The following is a 19,139-nucleotide window of genomic DNA, read 5'->3' on the forward strand; positions in this document are numbered from 1 at the left end:
TTCCTGTATATTTTTAACCACTTTGTGTTTTGGAAATCTTTAGGTCTTTTTTTGAACTATTTTCCTTTGACGTTCTCCTTCATCATACTATTTAATGATCATATATTGATCATCCTTGCAGAAATTCTCCTGAAAAATTAATAACTCACTTACTGGTTGTTGACCAGAAATAAATCCATTGAAGGGTGGTCTCTGACTTTTACACAGTAGTATATGTGTGCTACTAGTGCATGGTGTCAAATTTTTTTAATAGTCTTCTCATAACTTGGAGTGAATGAGCATTTGAGTCTTCTTATTATTGTGGCTTTAGTTTTGCTTTAAATGCTCTGTATGTTTCTTGTTTTACAGTCAGGTTGTTCACTTTTGGAATAAAGAGTCCTCTGCATCAAAGCCTCTGCGCCTCAGACGTTGTGCTTGCTCCTTGATATTTATTCTGGTTTAGTATCTGCCAGGACTTGCAAAATAATCATCTAAGGCAGATCCTATTACAGCTCAGAGCCCACATTAGAGATAGCAGCTGGCCAAGAACTGGAACTGTTTAGTAGAACTCAAGTGAGCGAGTTTTGTTGCACCAATCCACTGAAATTTAGAGCCACTGCTGATGCCACTGTTTACTTAGAGAAACGACGTACTTAAAAGATATAAACAGGATATTTTATTCTTAAGCTGAGCTGATCTGCTCATAAATGGGCTGAAATTAGTCTGCTCAGGAAGAGAGCACAAAACAGGCCTATTTAGAAAAGCAGGAGAAATGAAAAGCATGGCTGTATGACAGGCTGTATGTATAGTGTAGTGGGTAACATCTCTGCCTTCTTTACTGTAGACTGGGGTTCGGTCCCTGGCTGGGTAAGCACCCTACACTATAACAATAAGAGTCTTTGGGCAAGACTCCTAACACTACCTTCAACGTAACCAATCAAATTGTAAGTTTCTCTGGATAAGAGTGCCAAATGCTGCAAATATAAATGATTCGCTCAGTGAATTGAGAAAGGCCTTGATAATTAGGTAAACTTCTAGAAATAATATTCTGTGTATAGTAGATTTTATAGTACATGTCTGCTTGACCTGTATGTGTACACATTCATGCATGTGTACCATATCCAAACATCTCATATACATCTCCTGAGCCCCTTTCACATTGCATGTTATTATTCTTCTTTATTCTATACTCAATTTATTGCACACACATGAAGAAGACTGTTCTTCAAGGGTTCTTTAGTAAAGAAATTGGTTCTATGTAGAACCATGAACACAAAGAACCCTCTGCTTGATTAAAGCATTCTTCATTGATGGGGAATGTGCTTTTATATTGTTCTATATAGAAGCTTTTTGAAAAGAGTTCTATACATAGGGCCATGATTTTCTACTGTTACAGGCTTGACACTGTCTGTGTTTGTCTGGTCTGTTTAGTATGTTTCACGTCATACATGTGTGACTCACCCAGACAAATTCCTTATACGTGTAACATACCTGGCGAAATAGTGATTCTGGTTCTGACACATAATTGTTATCTGCACTATGGGATATCAAAATGGGATTCCAGGATTTGTTCTGAATTTCTGCATAATTCAGTTACAAAGTTGTACAAAGTCCATTGTAAGTGGTTTGATGTAAAATTGTTAATTGTAAAGAAACTTACACACTCAGATTTGTTTACATTGGTGATGAGAGGAACCAGGGGTCACAATGTCTACAACACAAATACAATAATTTTATTCACTATCCAAAACCTCCAGTGAACCTACGCAGGTCTTCTTTTTTTATATGTAATCCTGATGACGGTAAAATAGTGAGAAATCGTAAAAACAGTTTTCTTTGGGGACTATTTTGCCCTACAATACCCTGCATGTATCCCTCCTCCATGACTTTCAGTGAGCGAGCTCTTAGAGCATTTAATCTCTTTAGACGTCTGGTTCCTATTACCACCAGTATGAACAACAGTTTCTGAAGTTTCTCTAAAACAAAGCATTTCACATCAAACCACTTTGAATGACTATTTACATCTCAATAATTGAAATATGGATATACAAACATTGACATATTGAAATGCGTCAGTGTCACAGAGCCAATAAAGAGGCGTCGTCACCGAGTCATGAGTCTTGTAGGTCAACCGTAGTTTAAGGGATTTTTAAATAATTCTCAAGTTTCCCTATGGTGAGATGAATGGCAACCAGCAGATGGCGTAGGTCTGCACTTCCTCTCCCCACATGTCCAAAAGGAATTCCACTGATTTTCAAAATTTCTGCACAATTAAACAGTTAATAATACAAAGCAATTCAGAGTGATTTGATGTGAAATGCTCCGATCTAAAGAAACTGTCAGAGTCAGAAATGTTCACAGTGGAGGTGATGGGAACAAGATACCTGAAGTGTTTAACGCCTCTTAAAGCCACATAATAACAAGCTACTAAGACTCAATAGTACTACTAATAGTAATAGACTGAATAGTAATACTAAGACTGGATATGCTACCTAATGAGAGGTCCATGCAGGATGTTAGAAGACAAATATTGCCCAAAGAGAATGTTGCTTTTTTTTTGACTGACCACTATTTGAACATATTCAACATTATATCCAAACTCAAAAGACACATGTAGGTTCACTGGTCATTTCAGATAGCAAATAAAACAGCTATCTATGTCTAAAAATGTTGTAGACATTGTGACCCTTGGTTCATATCACCACCACTGTAAAGATATCAGTTGGTGAGTTTTTCTACATTGAATCATTTTACATCAAATCACCCTGAATGACTTTATTTACATCTTTATTTACATTGAATTATGCAGAATTAAAAAAAAAATTGTTGGAATTCCACTGTCCATACACCCAGAGTGTGCTTTTCTATTAACTGATTTGATTTAAATGTCTTCTGTAAATAAAAGCGATTTGAACTGAAACTGTACCTTAGAGATGGATGATTTCAGCCTCAACAACAGATTCTACAGAGCTAATCTTTCATCAAAAGATTTAATCAGCATTATAGGTTTCCACGTTTCTATCAAATCTCCAACAGTACCATCTAGGTGGACCAACTTCTATTACAAGTACATTCCTGGAATACCAAAGGAATATTACAAAGTCAAGAGAAAGGATATAAAATACATTTGTTTCATAAATAGCAATGCTTACATTATTTTTTCCGCGACTCGATTTGAGAAAAGTGTATCGTAAAAAGTTACTCTTTTTTGTACAGCAAATAACGCAACGCAAATGTACACTTTAGTGTCAATACATCAGATATATGCACGGCACAAGGAAATAACACAAGGAAAAACAGACGTAAACACAAACCTACAGCTACTTCAAACATGCAATCGGCTGCTACGAAAAATGAAGTCCGAATGGAACGGCTTCTTCTGCTCTCTCCCAAAGTACTTCAATCTCTCCTGTAGCATGCAGCAAAGCCTCATTATTATCTACCCTCACCCCTAAACCTATATCTACACCCCGCTCTCCCTTAGACCAGCACTGAATATCATGTAGAGCTCACTTCTCTGAAAACAAATGACAACATGACAGACAAGAAAACACTGAAACCATGACATCTTTCTAATAAGCCCTTAAAGTTTGGGTGAAGGAGGAAAAAAAACCAACAAAAGACACCAGTCATTTCATAACGGAAAGTGAGAGATTCGGCTTTTTTCACACACGCTGCACCCACAGTTTGGCTGTCCAGCTAAAGGACAGGATATAGAGTTTTTACTGGAGTCAGAAATAAGGAATCGGAGTTCGGTCAGAGGTGTATTTAGCAGATTGAAAGTCATTGTCATTGGGGAGTGGCTGGAGTGGAAGATTCGGAGCTGTGCAGGTGCCTGTGAAGTCTAGAAAACGCTGCAGAGCTTCAGAATTTGAATAGGTCAATGAAGTGCTGAGGAGAAACAGGTGTCAGGCAGCTGTCTGGGTCATTCGCTGTGCAGGGATGTCCCGTATCCTGAGGAAGAAACACAGACAGACAAAGAGTGAGCAAGCATTTAGCCCCAAATCAATACGACTTCACAAAATTCTCCCCTGACCTTAAAGTATAATTAATTGGTCAGCCAGGATTGCCTGACGTTTAGTTCACAGACTGTACACTAGATTATATAGCATGACAGATTGCATAATGTGCTATATAACCTTGTAGATTATATAGTATATTATATAGCCTCATAGATTGTATAGTACGCTATATAGCCTTGTAAAATATATACAATAGTATATTGCCTCAAAGATTATATAGTACTATATAACCACATATAGTATATAGTGTACTACAATCCTTGTAGATTATATAGTACATTATATAGCCTCATATATTATATAGTATGCCCTATAACCTCACAAATTATGTAGTACTAATTTACAGAGTACATTAGTTTTTAGTCTTATCCTAAAGAAGGGCAGTACAGTATGGCGTAGTAAATATAGACAATAAGTTAAAATGAGCTTTAATAAAGAAGAATGGTTAACAGCAACAATGAACACGTCTGCAGAAAGCAAATGCATGCAGATGGGTTAAAGAGCCAAAGAAGGAGAAATGTACACAGAACAGGGGTTTTATTAGAGAAAGAATGAGAGGACTGTAGTGTCAACATGATCAGAGCTGAATGAAGAATATCGAAGGAGAAGCTGAAAGAAAGGCAAAGCAGGACAGAAAAAGGAACAAACTGATAAAAGATTCAGCTTCTACCTTAAAGAGCAAAGCCAGGTGTCTGTCCTTTAGGAAGGAAAGGGCCAGGATAGGAACAGTAAGGTAACCAGAAGCAGAGCAGAAAGGGCACAAGTTAAAGGTTGCAGAGGAGAGCACTGAGGATTTATAGGAGAGCAGTGAAGTGGATATAATTTGGACTTGCCCAGATCAAACAGCTGAACTAGGGCTGCATGATATGGACAAAATACCAAATTGCAATTATGTGGCTACATATGATTTTGAGATGGCTTGTAATGTAGTAAAAACATATTGCCGTAACAAGTTTAAAGTGCAATTCCACCAAGTTTCTACATATTTCAGAGGGACATTTGTAAAGAATATAATACAGTGATTTGTTGTGAAATGGATCATTGTAAAAAGATTAAAAACCAGAAAAAAAAGTTTTCTTGACTTATTATTTGGCTTTACAATACTACATCTACGTATTTGCCAGTAGATATTTTAGGCCAAAAGCTTATAATGAAGGTATCGTAAAACAATGTCTCGGGGATTTTGTAAACAATATCAATTTAAACTTTGATGTGAATGTGAATTTGGAATATTATTTTGAAGGCTACCTCTGAAGTTTGATGCATACTCAATCCTGACAATCCAGTACAGCAATAAGGGGATGTAGAATATTCTTTCATGACTGACTGCTTGTAAATTTTTTGGACTGAGAGAGAAGTATCTACTTCCCAAAGTGGTGCAAAATATTTAAAATAGGATTTTCTGAGTCATTTCAGGAAGCTGCATGTTTACCTTCCAGAAGAGGATGCTACAGTGCCTGCAGAAGTGGAGTGTGTCTCCGTATTGCTCCTTCTTTGGGTAGTATTTCTGCAGTGTGAAGAACATCAGCTTCCAGTCCACATGGCCTTTCTCTGACAAAATCAAGTGCCTGCAGAACTGCACAAGCACAAACACAGGGCCTTCTGTCACAGCAGAACTGAGACACAGAGACTCATTCTTGCTTCTAAAACTCATTACGCTGTTGGATCAGCTTACAGTATCTGGACCTGCAGCATATGGGTGGAGTGCAGGGTGTCCAGTCTTATCCGTACAGGGCCAGTGTGGCTACAGGCTTTCATTAAGCTGATTCTACTTGTTTGATTAGTTGGTCTCAGTCTTTAAACAATAGATCATATGTGCTCCTGCTGTGTTAGAAGAAAAACTGCAGCCACACTGGTTGTTGTGGATAAGATGGACATGTCTACACTGCCCTCTTGTGGAGGTAGGAAACAATGCATTGCCTGCCTCCCTACAAATTGACTGTATTTATAGAAATACCTGTAAAATAAAAGTAATTCTGAGCTGTTCCTAAACAATCCAATCAATACACAAATGAAACTGGAGAAACCTTTTTCACAGTAGTGGAAAACAGACCAAAAAAAGTGCTGCATACTTTATTCAATATTATTGTGTCTAAATATAATAGTTCTATCACACAATCGTTAATCAATACATGCATCTTTACACCTCCACTACGTCTTGAGAGGCACCTTCCCATCAGAAGAAGTATAAAAGGACAAAAGGTGGGCGATGTGATGATATTCACGCTATTGTGATACCACCACAATATGATTTTCAAAACATATTGTAGATATCATCTGTACTTAAAGGGGAATTCCACTGATTTTTTTTATTTTTCTACATAATTCAAAGATTGAGTGGTAATCAAAGTAATTCAGATTAGTTCGATGTGAAATGGTTCACTGTAGAGAAGCCTTTTTTTGTAATGATCCAGGGAGCGAGTATATCTTATAAACTATCTTCTGAGGTTTTACATGTAATGTTAAATAAATAAATAAATAAATATATATATATATATATATATATATATATATATATATATATATATATATATATATATAAAAACACCCCGCACCTCTCTGCCATGAATAGATTTTAAAAAATACAATGTAGTCTACAAGTTTCTCTCAAAGCTATCATATACAATGATGTCCGGCATCAGGCAGAGTATTATGTATTTAATGTAATAACATTCTGTGAAGGAGCTCAATGTGAACAATTCTGAACCTGTAAGTTTCTCTAGAATGGAGCATTGTATACCAAACCACTCTTAAATGACTTTGTTTACATCTTGACAATTTAATTATGCAGGTATGCAATTGTATTTTTTTCTCATCAAACCTCCAACAACAAAGTACTGTGGCACATATCATAGAAATGTCTTGAAGTGTACTGATATTATATTTCTGCAATATCACCCACCCCTACCACTATGTTACCAAGTGTAATCTCAACCATCATGGAACTAATAGCTTTTTAAAAAATGTAGGAAAAAATGTGTGAAATCCACTCTTTTTTCTAATCTGTCCACTCTCCTTCTTTTCATCTCTGTCTCTTCTCCCTCTCTGCTTTTTCTCTGGCTCAGAACCACTTCAGAAGATTAAGTCCTCATGTGCTTCCCTCACGTCGTCCCAGTTTGGCATGACTGTATCATAGCAGCACAGAACTACAACAACACTGGATCCATCATCTGTTATTTCCACATAGTGGAATTGGCAATGTGAAAAAATAACAACAACATATTACAATTGAAGTTGTCAGTCAATGAAAGATCTAATTTACACATTTTCTCCTTATCCCAAATGTAGTTCATCAGCCAAGACAGGCCTTTTTCTTTAGTTCTGCACTTCAGTGGTGAAGCTAATGTGGATAACAGGGATAGAAGCCTATTCCCCACCAACTAGCACTGCGCAAACTGCATGTCTACAGCATGTTAGGAAATCTCAAAGAGAACTGCTCATGATATGGCATACTGTTATCGAAAAATAAACAGAAGCCCAAATAAAATCCAGGCTTCAAGTCACCATACTAATTGGTGGCTATAAGAAATTTTTTGGTTTTATTGCCTGAACTATCACTTTAACCCTCTACTGCATGGTGTTGCCCTATGGCAACAATTACTTTCTCAATTTTACTACAAAGCAGTAATAAAAAAAATCAGCGTTTACCTATTTAGTTGTGGAAAAGGGGTCTTTTACTTTGGAAAGACAAATACTTTGACATCACATGGCCAGGAATTCTTATTATGAATAATTGAAAAGACCCATTGAAATTGTATTAATTTCCAATATTTGTAAATATTAGGTTGTACATTTCATTAAGTATAAGTTAGATTTGTTTGATTGGTCTTTTCAGTAAAAGGATGTTTTTAGAGAAAATTTTAACTTTACGCCGATTTTTAAAATATTTTATGGTGCTGTGCTACTATTGTGCATTGTTGCCATATGGCAACAACTTACCAAATACTCCACTTTAAAGAAAAATAATGTTTTTCAAATATTTCCATCATTTAAGCAATTTTAAATAAGCAACAGAAAAATATATTTTTTAATAACGTTTAAGTAATAATTCATGCAACAGAGGGTTAACACTTCTGCTTTTAGAAACTGTCTTTTTTATTAAAGTCTTTTTAGCTTGGAGGGATAAAGACATTCTTATGGCTTGTGCCTACAGCCAAAATTTTGAAGACCCCTGGTCTATTTAAACATTTTAAAAAAGAAAAAATAAGTACACGTCCCCTACAGGACAAATTTAAATATGCAGCCTTCCTGCAGATTTTAGTGCACGATTTCTTATTATTTGCTATTTGAGTTTAACATATTGGAAAGAAACAAAAAAATGTGTCATAATTTCCACTTTTTATGTTTTATTATTTTTCCAATAAGTTAAAATCAGCCGATAAACAGTCATTTTACACTGAAAAATGCAGAGGTGTGTTCTCAGTAGAGGATGTGTTCACTTATTTGTACTTAGAAAATAACAAAACATAATTTGCTCAATCCTTATATACGACTGTCTCTATCTGTCTCACCTGTTTCTCGGCAAAGTGAAACTGGCACAGCTTCTTCCACAGCTGCCGATCCTCACTGAGCATGTGCAAAGTAGGCGTGGCCTGTCCCAGGTTGATGATGTCACAGGCATCGCTAAACTTGTACAGGATGTTGTTCTGCATGTGCAGGGGAAGGTCGCTCAGTGTCATGCCGCTGGAGATTTGCTGGAAATGGGATTTGGAATTTTTTTGCATTAAAACAGTGTTTCAAGTGAGGCTGTCACAAGTTTGTGATTATTATCAATTACTTGATTTAAACATTTTAAATGGCCATTCTCGATGAATCGGCTTAGGGAATAGTTTGCGGTCTGAAAGACAGTATCAGCAGGTTATTACAAATCCATGATCAGCAGTCTGATTATTCTCCACAGGGGGAGCTATTAGTGCTATCAGCACTTGAATCACTTCTAACTTGCAGCGCTGAAAAAATATTTTTTATTTATATCATTTTATATGGATACATCAGAACCTATGAATCTGTTCAACTCATAAGATAGTCTGTTAATCTCCAGAGAAACAGTGCAAAATAAAACCAAAAATAATGGAATTCACTGCCTTGGATGACCAACTGATCTCTGTTATTGAGGATGTTAGATTTCACATACCACATATACTTTAATCATTTTATAAAATAGTAATAGAAATAAAATAGTGACATTTTGTTTGAACTGTTTTTATTTTATTTATGTAGTTACTGTCAGTTCAGAAAAATGTTTTTTATATTTAGTATGTTTATGAAAATGTATAAATAAAACACAAATTTAATAAAAAAATTAAATAACAACAAGATTTCGGCCAGGTGTCTCTTTTGATTTTGGTTTGCTGAGATTTTCATTTCAGTATATATCACAAACACAAAACAGTGTATTCAAGTGTGAAGATCTCATTTGCTCCTTAAGAAACTAATAAATGGTGAAACGGTGGGCCACTGTCCATTTTGGACAAGTGTAAGTAAACATGGAGAGCTTTATCGCATCATTCAGAAGCTGAAACTCTGAGTGCTTCCACAAAGGCTATGACTTAGATGTTTATACACTGTCAGAAATAAAGGCGTTTCCAGGGGAAACATATGTATTTATTTATACCTTTTCATAACCTAATGTTTTAAAACAAAACAATAAAATAAAAAGGCTGGAGACGAGACGGGGCGTGTGGAATCAATACAACTTAGAAAATATCATTTCAGTGGATTATATTATGGCACAGTTATGCTGACTATCCCTGACTAAAGGTACTGAGATGTACTGTTGAGGGTATCACCTCAGTAACAAGAGGGGTGCTGCCCCAGTGACAGTTTCATACCCTTTTTCTGAGAGTGTAGCCCAATCTGAGCTCCGTTTGAGCTGTTTTCAGAGATTCTGATCCTTTCAGTGTTTGTGGGGGAAAAAAAAAGTTCAGTTGCCAGAGCACAGCTGCTCCTTCAGCTTGGTTGTCATCATGCCAATGCTAGAGACAAGTGTGACTGGTCAGTCAGTTCTTGTCACTGGTGAATGTTCGCACTGGGTGAATAAAATAATGTTGCATTTTATCCATCCAAAAAAATCATGTTTGGTATGCAAAATACTCTCAATTATACACATGCTTGAAATCATTTCCTGTTGTGCAAATTCATCATAGTCAGGAATCCCAAAGAGTAATCTAGCATTCTGTTGGGGTTTAAAGGGTTAAAAATTTTACTCAATTATTTTTCAAAATAATCACTTCATTACGCAATTGCCAATATAATTGATAATGATGGCCTTAGTTTCAAAAATTCTTTTTACCACAGCATAAGAACAGGAAACATAATGCCGCTCTAAAAATACAAACATCATGCTGACTATTCAGTTTAGTAAATCAACAGTTATACACTCACACAAACACACTGTTTACCTTAGGGATCTGTAAATTGTTAAGCTGTTGCTGCCAGTTGTTAATGGTTTCCAGGCGACAAACCCAGATGTTGATGTTGCCAACGAGCACAGACTTGCCACATTCCCGCATGAGAATACACAGCCCCGAGCTGAGGTCCTTCAGCAAAGCTTTGATCAGCCGCGGGTTCTGATGATCGTCCAGGACTAAGCCCATTACATTAAAAAATCCAGTTAAGAATTCATTCACATTCACATTAACCCCTTTACCTCTAAGGGTCTGTATGTGACCCACACTTTAATTCCTCACTCTTATAACTACATGTGTTACACAGCTCTTTTATAGTTGTTACTGAATCATTCACACGAAGTCTTAAAGGGCCCATGTCCTGTTTTTTTTATTTTTCTCTGTTATACACTTATAATGTTTGTGTGGGTTTAAGAACCAAAAAGAGTCATAATTCACTTTTACATGACCATCACACCACTTCTTACTCCTTAGAATTAAACAGACTTTTACTGTGCCTTTAAGACTGTTATAGGTAAATTGTCTCTGGTCTGATTGGCTGTCCTGTATCATGTCTCTTTTAAAAGCAGTCTAGGCTAAACTTGTTGCCAGTGGTTTAGACATTAATGGCTGTATATTGAGTTATTCTGAGGGAAGAATAAATTCACACCGTTAATTAAGCTGCAGACAACTTTTCATTGTGTCAAAGTGTCATTTTGTCAGTGTTGTCCCATGAAAAGATAATATCTGCAGAAATGTGAGGGGTGTACTCACTTTTGTGATACACTGTGTGTGTATATATATATATATATATATATATATATATATATATATAATATTATATATAATTAGTGTGTGTGTGTGTGTGTGTGTGTGTGTGTGTGTTAGCTCTTGTGACATCAAAGAAACAAACTGAACTGTGTTTGTAGCTTAATTATATACATGGACTGTATGCACTAGGTCAAACTGGTTTAACACTGTTAAACTTTAACAATGTTTACATATTACATCAAACTCTTTTACTCCATGAAATGGACCTTTTAATAGACTAGAACTAAGAGCTTAACTTATTTTTACTCAGTGCACTACAATACTATTTTAAAAATGCAACTAAACAAATAAATAAAGCTGGAATCAGGACAGTAAGCCTGCACTGAAATGCATTAAAATGCGTGTGATTCCACATGACTAAATGTATTACATCAACACAATTATTGCCAAAAATAAGCAAACTAAAAGGACAAATTCTGCTGCCGAAATATATCTATTCATACGGAAATGATGTACAAGATGATGCTTCAATATAGATCTATATAGAACCATGAACACTCAAAGAACCCTTTGCATGGCTAAAGGGTTCTTTTCATCATGAAAGGGTTCTTTGGATTGATGGAAAATGTGCATGAATGTGCTATAGATGATCATATACAGAACTTTTTTGAAAAGGGTTCTATACAGCACCCAAAGGGGTCTTCTATTGTTACAAGCTTGACACTGCAACAATAAAATAACCCTTTTAGGTACTTTATAGAGTCATTTTCAAAAAGGTTCTATATAGAACCATATGCAATATTCATCAATCTGAAGAACCATTTCACCATGCAAAGAACCATTATTCTTATTAAGGAACCCTTGAAGAACCATCCTTTTTTACTGTGCACATTCAAATCAAGTAAATTCAACTCATCACGTTTTAAAGTGCTGCATCTCACCCTTTCTCACAATCTTCTCCAGCACATTGAAGTAGTTCTTCTGAGCAGCGCCGCTCAAAGACGTCAGCTTGGACTTTGCAATCAAGTGCAGAAGCTAAAGGGAAAAGCGAGAACAAGACAGACAGAAACACACTGAGCTCTACTATCCTCTTAGAGAACAACTGCATCCTTGAAACAAAACATCTTACTTGCACTACGTAGTTGAATCTGCGCACGTCCTGGATGGCACTGGAGAAGTCAAGCCTGTTGAAAGCCTCGCCCAGCGTGCAGTAGCCATGTCTCTGTAGAGACAAACGTACAGACCAAATAAAACAAGTTTTCTTGTTTTATGCTGTTGTTGACTTCTGTGAAAGCTCGTGCAGTACTTGGAATCAACCACTCACCTCTCTTGTGCTCTCTTTCTGAACGTAGATCCATCTCTCCCTGTACAAAACTAGAAACAAATGTTCATACTGTGGTTACGTTGCAATACGTATGAGAAGTGTGAAAACATTTGCAACATTTGTGTATTACAGACAGACACTGGCATTTGTACATTACCTAGTAACTGATAAGGCTGTGTGTTTGCTGTTGTCTCACAGCAATTAATGCAAATCAATATACTGCATGCACAAAAATCAGAACAGAAACAGCCGATACCAGACTCAGCTACGTATTTGCAGCGCATTGCCCATCATCATTAGCCAATACAGTATCATCATATTATAGCACATTTATTTTGCCAGCTTGCATTGAAACGGGCTATCCTGAACTTATGCGAAAGCAAGACCAACAGCTAAAAAGACCCCTCAAAACAGGAAAATCCTGAACGGAGTTTTCAGTTTGATTGCATTCAGAAGATAAACTACATTTAGAGTAGTGTGCTGGTGTACTGTAAAGACCACAGCATCAGAGCAGTTTGAAAATACAGCGGAAAGCAGACTGAACACTTGTAAAACTAAGTGATGGGCTCTTATCATTGAGTAATATCAATCAGGTCAACAATTCACCAATAAGAAGTGACTCTTTCAGCTCCACGGCTCTTCATTCAACAGCACTGGGAGCTTTTTAAATTCCAAATGAGCCAAATTAGTAATATTTCCTATCTTTTCATTTTTAATCAAGTCTTAAGCTATTATACCCAGAATATGATGCATATCAGTGAAATATATAGACATTTGTACCACAAAAAAATCAAATAAACATACAGACAAAATGTTTCATGCTTCTCATGAACTGGGACTGACATGTAGAATGCTTTCCATTTTGAAAAAGGAGAAAGGAGAGTTTCTACACCTCATTCAGGAACCAAAACTTTCACAAAATCTCTCTCACACAGCTCAGATGTGCATAACTCAGTTAGAGCTAATTTCAGAGATGCAGCGCCACATGAAAGAAAGCACAAACAAACGAGTGGTTCTTGTCTTCAAGTGCAAATAAGATCTTTGCTCCACACAGAATGAGCAAACGGTGAGAGAGGCTACTGTTCATTACTTCATTCAGAAGCTGAACCTTTGAGAGCTTCCTCATTTAACACAGAGTCCCATTTGAGCTGCTTTTAGAGATAAATTTTGACGTTTGTAAACAAGTTCTATTTGCTGGTACTGCAGATCCAGCGTCTTGATTTCTGCCATGCCAACAGCAGAGATGACTGTGACTGGTCAGTGAGTTAATGTCAGCAGCATAAGTTAACAATAAACTCTAGCATGACAGAATTGCGCTCAGTGTGTAAAGCCTTTGGACTACACTGTAATTGACAAAAACTGCATTATATTATAAAACGCTATTTTAATAAATGTGAAACTATCGAAAAGGTGCAGAAAGAAAACTCATAAGAACTCCTTGTACAAAGACACACTTTGTGTTAATGAAAAGACAGGAACACAGATAGAAACTGCCAGAAAAGAATATATTGTGAATGCTGAATGACTGAAAATTATTATTCCTAATGTTCAATCCTTAATTTAGCAGACTGCTAAATTTAAGGACTGAATAACATGAGGACATCTCACACTCACAGGAGGAAAACACAAGGTAATAAAAAGAGGGAGTAAAAAAGTATCAAGTTTGTGTTTTTCTGTGTGCTCCCGTTTATTTCAAATCAGAAGCACCAATACTCATTAGCAAAAAGCTTACCATTGAACCCTGCACTTGAGACTGCATTTCTGCCATTTGTGAGAAACAGCTTGCTGTACAGCTGTTATGATGTACTAGTGTACTTGACAATATCATTTTGAGATTTCGTTGGACATAAAGTACATTATAAAGTACATTAGTAATGAAGGATCACATGGTGCATCTAAAAAAATAATAGTCTGTCTACATGTCCTTTTAGAGTCAGATCACGATTTTTTTACCATAAATGGTAATGAAACCTCCCTGTACAACAGTATAAATTCAAAACATGTTCCACATTAGGTTTAGAGGTTACTGTTTAACTAGAGATAAGGGAGATAGGGAAGAAAGGGCAATCTTGTGTGATAATACTTACACTGTGATTTGGTATTGTTGTTTACGTAATCCTTTTTCCTCTTTTTGGCAGCTACTTCACATACATCTCCAGCATACATGTTCTCCTTGTTTTCATTGTCCAGCCTATAATAAATGATGCAGGAGTTATTTGTATGAAATGTAGAGGTTAAACAATTCTCACCATACATATACAAGTACCAGTGGTGTCTCTACATCAATAATTCAGTATAACAACTAGTGTAATATTTTATTTATTTATATATATCTTCATGACTATAACTGCATGTTTACTAAATATGACATTGGTAGGGCTGTCTGATGCATTCCAAATATCTTCCTGTACCTGTTGTGTAAATGCCAGTAGGCTACGTACTTCTTTAAGCAGTCTTGGTTTGGTGAGCGTGGGGTTGAACAGTCAGCGTTCATCTAACCTGAGCACTTAAAAACATGCTGCACATGTTCAACGTGCTTTCAGTAACCAGCTGCGGGGCCCATTGTGTTTACAGGATGGGATTTATTGCATAGCCACCCACTGTTCCACATTAGTTGTGGTAGCCACTCCTAATAGCTGAGTTGAAAACATAATAAAGTTAAATTTGGTACCAGCCATTAGAGCAGAGATTAGAGACGAAATGTTTAGGACCTCACCAGTCAGAGGATTTCAACATAATTCAGTCTGGAAAAGATAAAACTGCTCCCTCAATCCAGAGAGGTCCAAAAGAAAAACATGGCTAACTGTGAGTGTAGCTAAAAACACTCTTCTGCTTTCCTTGCCTGCTTTTGCTATGCCATCACTTGAATTCATCCATGGATTAGTGGACTTGGTGGAGAGAAAGTTTGCCCAGATCATCGCACATCTTTTCTTTTTAAGCAGTGAACATCACTGGTGAGTCATTTTGCATTATTACAAAGTCATATCAGTCATATTCCTGCCTCCTCTTCCACTAACGACTGCACCGCATTACTCCGTTAAGTTGTGAATTTGTAATTTCATCGATGGAGTGCGTTTGTGCTTGGATCAGGTTCATGTGCAGCTTCACTGACGAGTCGGCTGCTGCCCTACAGTTTATTGTACCAAATGCTCATTAAACGTTAATCAAATTTAATTTCATCTTATGTTTTGCAGATATTTTAATGTTTTCACATTAACACAATGACCCACATCTCGCACATTTACATGTGACTGTTGAAGGTGGTGTTGCCTTTTGCATTTTTTCTCTGCTAGCATAGCACCCGAGTCTCCCCTTGTTGTCAATAACATACATCTATCCACATTGTTTAAGAGTTGTAACAGGAATTATTTGTATTTTACAAACATAACATACACAATGGAGATTCCACTCTTTATTAACTAAACGCCAAAAAAGTATTTTAGATGCTTTATTCAATGTCTGAAGCATTTTAGGTAGTATATGCTATAAATTGTATACCAAGAATGATGTATTGCAATTATTTATTTACAATATTCTACTGTGGAGTTATGTCCTTAAATGGCTGACTTCTACTTTTCAAATACAAGGACTTTTGGATGTTACATTTATATGTGATAAAATGTTGGATAAACTTTCTCAGTAGGTGCAGAATTGATATTATATTAAAAATACGGATTTCAAAATTTTCAAGAGTAGTCTGTCTGTCTGTCAGGGAGACAAGTCACAAAATTCATGATGTGATTCCATATGGTGATGTCTTGATTTGACATGATTTGATGGCTAAAAATATGTCTCCCATTGTTATGTCAATGTTTCAATTATCTGTTTATTAACATTATAAATGTACAATATTTGAAATAAAAATGGTGCTGCATTGTTTCGTGATCTAACATTCTTGCCCCAAGCAGATATCCTAGCCCCAGGCTAACATGCTGATCATGATACAACAATATGATATGGTACGATATAATACAATGCACTGCAATACACTTCAAGACATATCTATCTATCTATCTATACTGTACTATCCAGTACAGGCCAAGAGGACAATGAGTTCTACATTTGAGTCCTGGCTCATCTTTACATTTTTTCCTCATGATCTCAAGTTGTTTTCCTGACATGGTCTCCATTGGCGATGCTCATTAGGGGGTTCCATCGCTTTGGGACAATGTGTGCCATATATAGCACTATGCAAACACAACTGACTTGTTTTGACTTCATTGAGACAAGCCAAAGTGCTAAAACATGCGATACTTCTACCTTTTTGAAATGTTTAAACCATTACCTGGGTTGTCAGATACAAAGGTAAGAACGTATGTCTTTGTGTAGTGGTAAGAAGAAAAAAGGATGATCCAAAAGTCACTGAATACAGGTAACAGTCAGTGTGACCATGCATTAAAACCTACTCACTTCCTCCACGTCAATGCATGTATGTCTAAGTACACACTTCCTTGTAGCCCAGACCTGTTCTTACATCCGTTTCCATGACAGCACAACCAAAATGAGCTATAATTATGGGGTGTTACTTTTAATCCATACTCAAGAGCCTACAGTCTGAATCTACATCATACTAGTTTGATACTAAATATTCACCCAGTCAATGTAACCACTGCTCTAATACAACTGTATTATATCTTTTGAACTTGAGGCAGTACAACTCAGGTTGTTCAGTTACTTTTTAAAGTAACAGTAGCCATAATGAGAGAAAGGAGAGCCAGCAAGAGCTTGAACAGTGGAATATTTTACAAAGCAGGATTTATAAGTAGATAGAAGTTTTCTAAACATTCTGCATTGTGTAGTCATTAACATTTTTTTAAAAATCATTCAGAATGTTTTGATGTGAAATGCAACATTCAAGGGAAACAGGAGTCAGAATTTTTTCATAGTGGTGATGATAAGAACTAAACATCCAAAGAATTAAATGCTTTTATAAGATACTTCACAGGATTTTATTACATGAAATGGTTATAAATACACTGCCTGATGCCTCAAACAGTGGTTTACGTTAGTTTTGCAATCAATATTTGGCCACAAACATTTTTTAAAAGCAATTTATGATAAAGAAGTACATACAGGGTGGTATAAGGCAAAATAGTACCCAAGATTCATCAACTCCATTTGTCAGTTTTGGATTGCAAATAAAAATAAACATATATTTTGCAGGTTTCTCTCATCAAATCACCATAAATAGCTTTTCTTTATATCTTAACCATTTAATTATGCAGAAAAAAAGTTGGAGAAATGAAATAACTGAGAGTAAACATCAAGCTAAAAATAAAGCCTGTCTTTCTGTTCATCAAAGCTTCAGCACTCATTATGAATCCAAGAACACAGCAAATCAATAAAAACCATGGCCGCGTTTTGCTAATCATTTATTTTCTCTCAATAACAAGCAACAGAATGAACCACCATCTAAATGATTGCATTTTCAGCTGTCAGGCACTCTAGATAATCAATTTATGAACAGATTTTTGGGTTGACATGTGTGTGACTTTCTCATGTGAATACTTTCCCATTTTAAATGTATTAGTAATTGACCAAAATGCACATCAACATATACCATATACTCCTTGGTCTGTAAGTGTTAAGAGACTTTGACAGCCTGTGGCAAGCTCACATTTGGACTTGAATTAAGTTATTTAGCTTTACTGAAAAAATCTGTGAAAAATTAAAAAGACTGAAATAGTAAACATCAGCCCAGGTCTGCATCTTCTTCAAGTATGAGAAAACACAGGCTTCAAGGCTTTAAGTCTGAGACAGCACCAAAAGCACCAAACTGATATTCTTACTCTTCCAGCTCGAGTTCATTGTTGTTATCCCTCAACTCGTGGTCGAACAACTGGAAGGGTTTCCATCCGTCCTCGGTTTTGATCCAACTCCAGCCAGGAGATCTCCAGTCTTGGCCCAAGAATGGCATCTTCTGCAGAGCTACCAAGAGGAAAACACACCGAGTGAAAAAGACGAGGCTGAGGTTGTCTTCCTATTCGTTCTCTGGCTTCTAGCTCGAATTTCCCCGTTCCACCTTAAATGGTGCAGCATTTACATTCTGGCACTGAAGGCTAATGCCATACAGCGTATAAGGCGCCAGAAGTTCTCTACCATTTAAGGTGGAACGGGAAAATTCGAACAAAAGCCGGCGAATAAGAAGCTGAGTTCATCTTTGTGTGACAGAGCTGCTTTCTAACATATAATTAGACTTAACCGATGCTGCCTGTTTTTAATTTCACCACTTAATACGCAATGACACCAAAATCTTGTGGTATCTCCAGTAAACATTGCTTAGTGGCGTTTGCTTTTCAACAGCTAACAGAAACCTGACACATGATCTTTAATACTGTGCTGCTTTCTGTCGATCTGCCTACTTAAAAGCGCTAACGCTAGCTTAGCCATCATCATCTTTTTGCCAGAACGCAAAGGCTGCCAAAGACCTCAACGTTATCTTGCCTCAAAACGATTTAGCAAAGACGACAGCTTAACATATCGACAGCTGGCACTGTTTTATAGGTCTACAAAAGGTTGTATTGTCCCAGGCTTCGCTTACCGTGATTTCTTTGTTGTATGAAGAAAACAAATTGCTGCTTTTCTTCAATATTGACGGAAGTAAACAGTCAGTACAACGCAATGAAGCGCCGCCCCGTTTACGTTCTGATTGGCGGT

At 36.5% G+C, this 19,139-nt stretch overlaps 1 protein-coding gene across 2 annotated transcripts; it reads right to left on the reverse strand.

The window, feature by feature from the left end:
* Positions 1–2,950: 2,950 nt before the first annotated feature.
* Positions 2,951–19,119, reverse strand: fbxo25 (F-box protein 25). 2 transcript variants are annotated; one of them, XM_017706873.2, is made up of 11 exons: positions 19,024–19,119; positions 18,272–18,410; positions 14,570–14,673; positions 12,483–12,532; positions 12,288–12,380; positions 12,100–12,193; positions 10,403–10,587; positions 8,513–8,695; positions 5,434–5,577; positions 4,672–4,698; positions 2,951–3,933 (listed from the first exon to the last, which is right to left on the reverse strand). In XM_017706873.2, the coding sequence occupies exons 2-11, from the start codon at positions 18,397–18,399 to the stop codon at positions 3,844–3,846; spliced, it is 1,098 nt and encodes a 365-aa protein (XP_017562362.1). In that variant the 5' UTR covers positions 18,400–18,410; positions 19,024–19,119; the 3' UTR covers positions 2,951–3,843. The 2 variants fall into 2 exon arrangements, with proteins under 2 accessions (XP_017562362.1, XP_017562370.1); XM_017706881.2 differs by lacking the exon at positions 4,672–4,698.
* Between the last annotated feature and the right edge of the window lie 20 nt (positions 19,120–19,139).

Source organism: Pygocentrus nattereri, chromosome 9, assembly GCF_015220715.1.
Source record: "Pygocentrus nattereri isolate fPygNat1 chromosome 9, fPygNat1.pri, whole genome shotgun sequence".
Taxonomy (NCBI): Eukaryota; Metazoa; Chordata; class Actinopteri; order Characiformes; family Serrasalmidae; genus Pygocentrus; species Pygocentrus nattereri.

Coding starts and splice junctions, on each gene's coding strand:
- fbxo25 (XM_017706873.2), bottom strand. CDS start 18,399: ATGCCATTCTTGGGCCAAGACTGGAGATCTCCTGGCTGGAGTTGGATC. Junction 12,533..14,569: donor CAACAATACCAAATCACAGT/GTAAGTATTATC, acceptor ATTTGTTTCTAG/TTTTGTACAGGGAGAGATGG. Junction 3,934..4,671: donor ACCTGGCTTTGCTCTTTAAG/GTAGAAGCTGAA, acceptor TTTCTTCCTCAG/GATACGGGACATCCCTGCAC.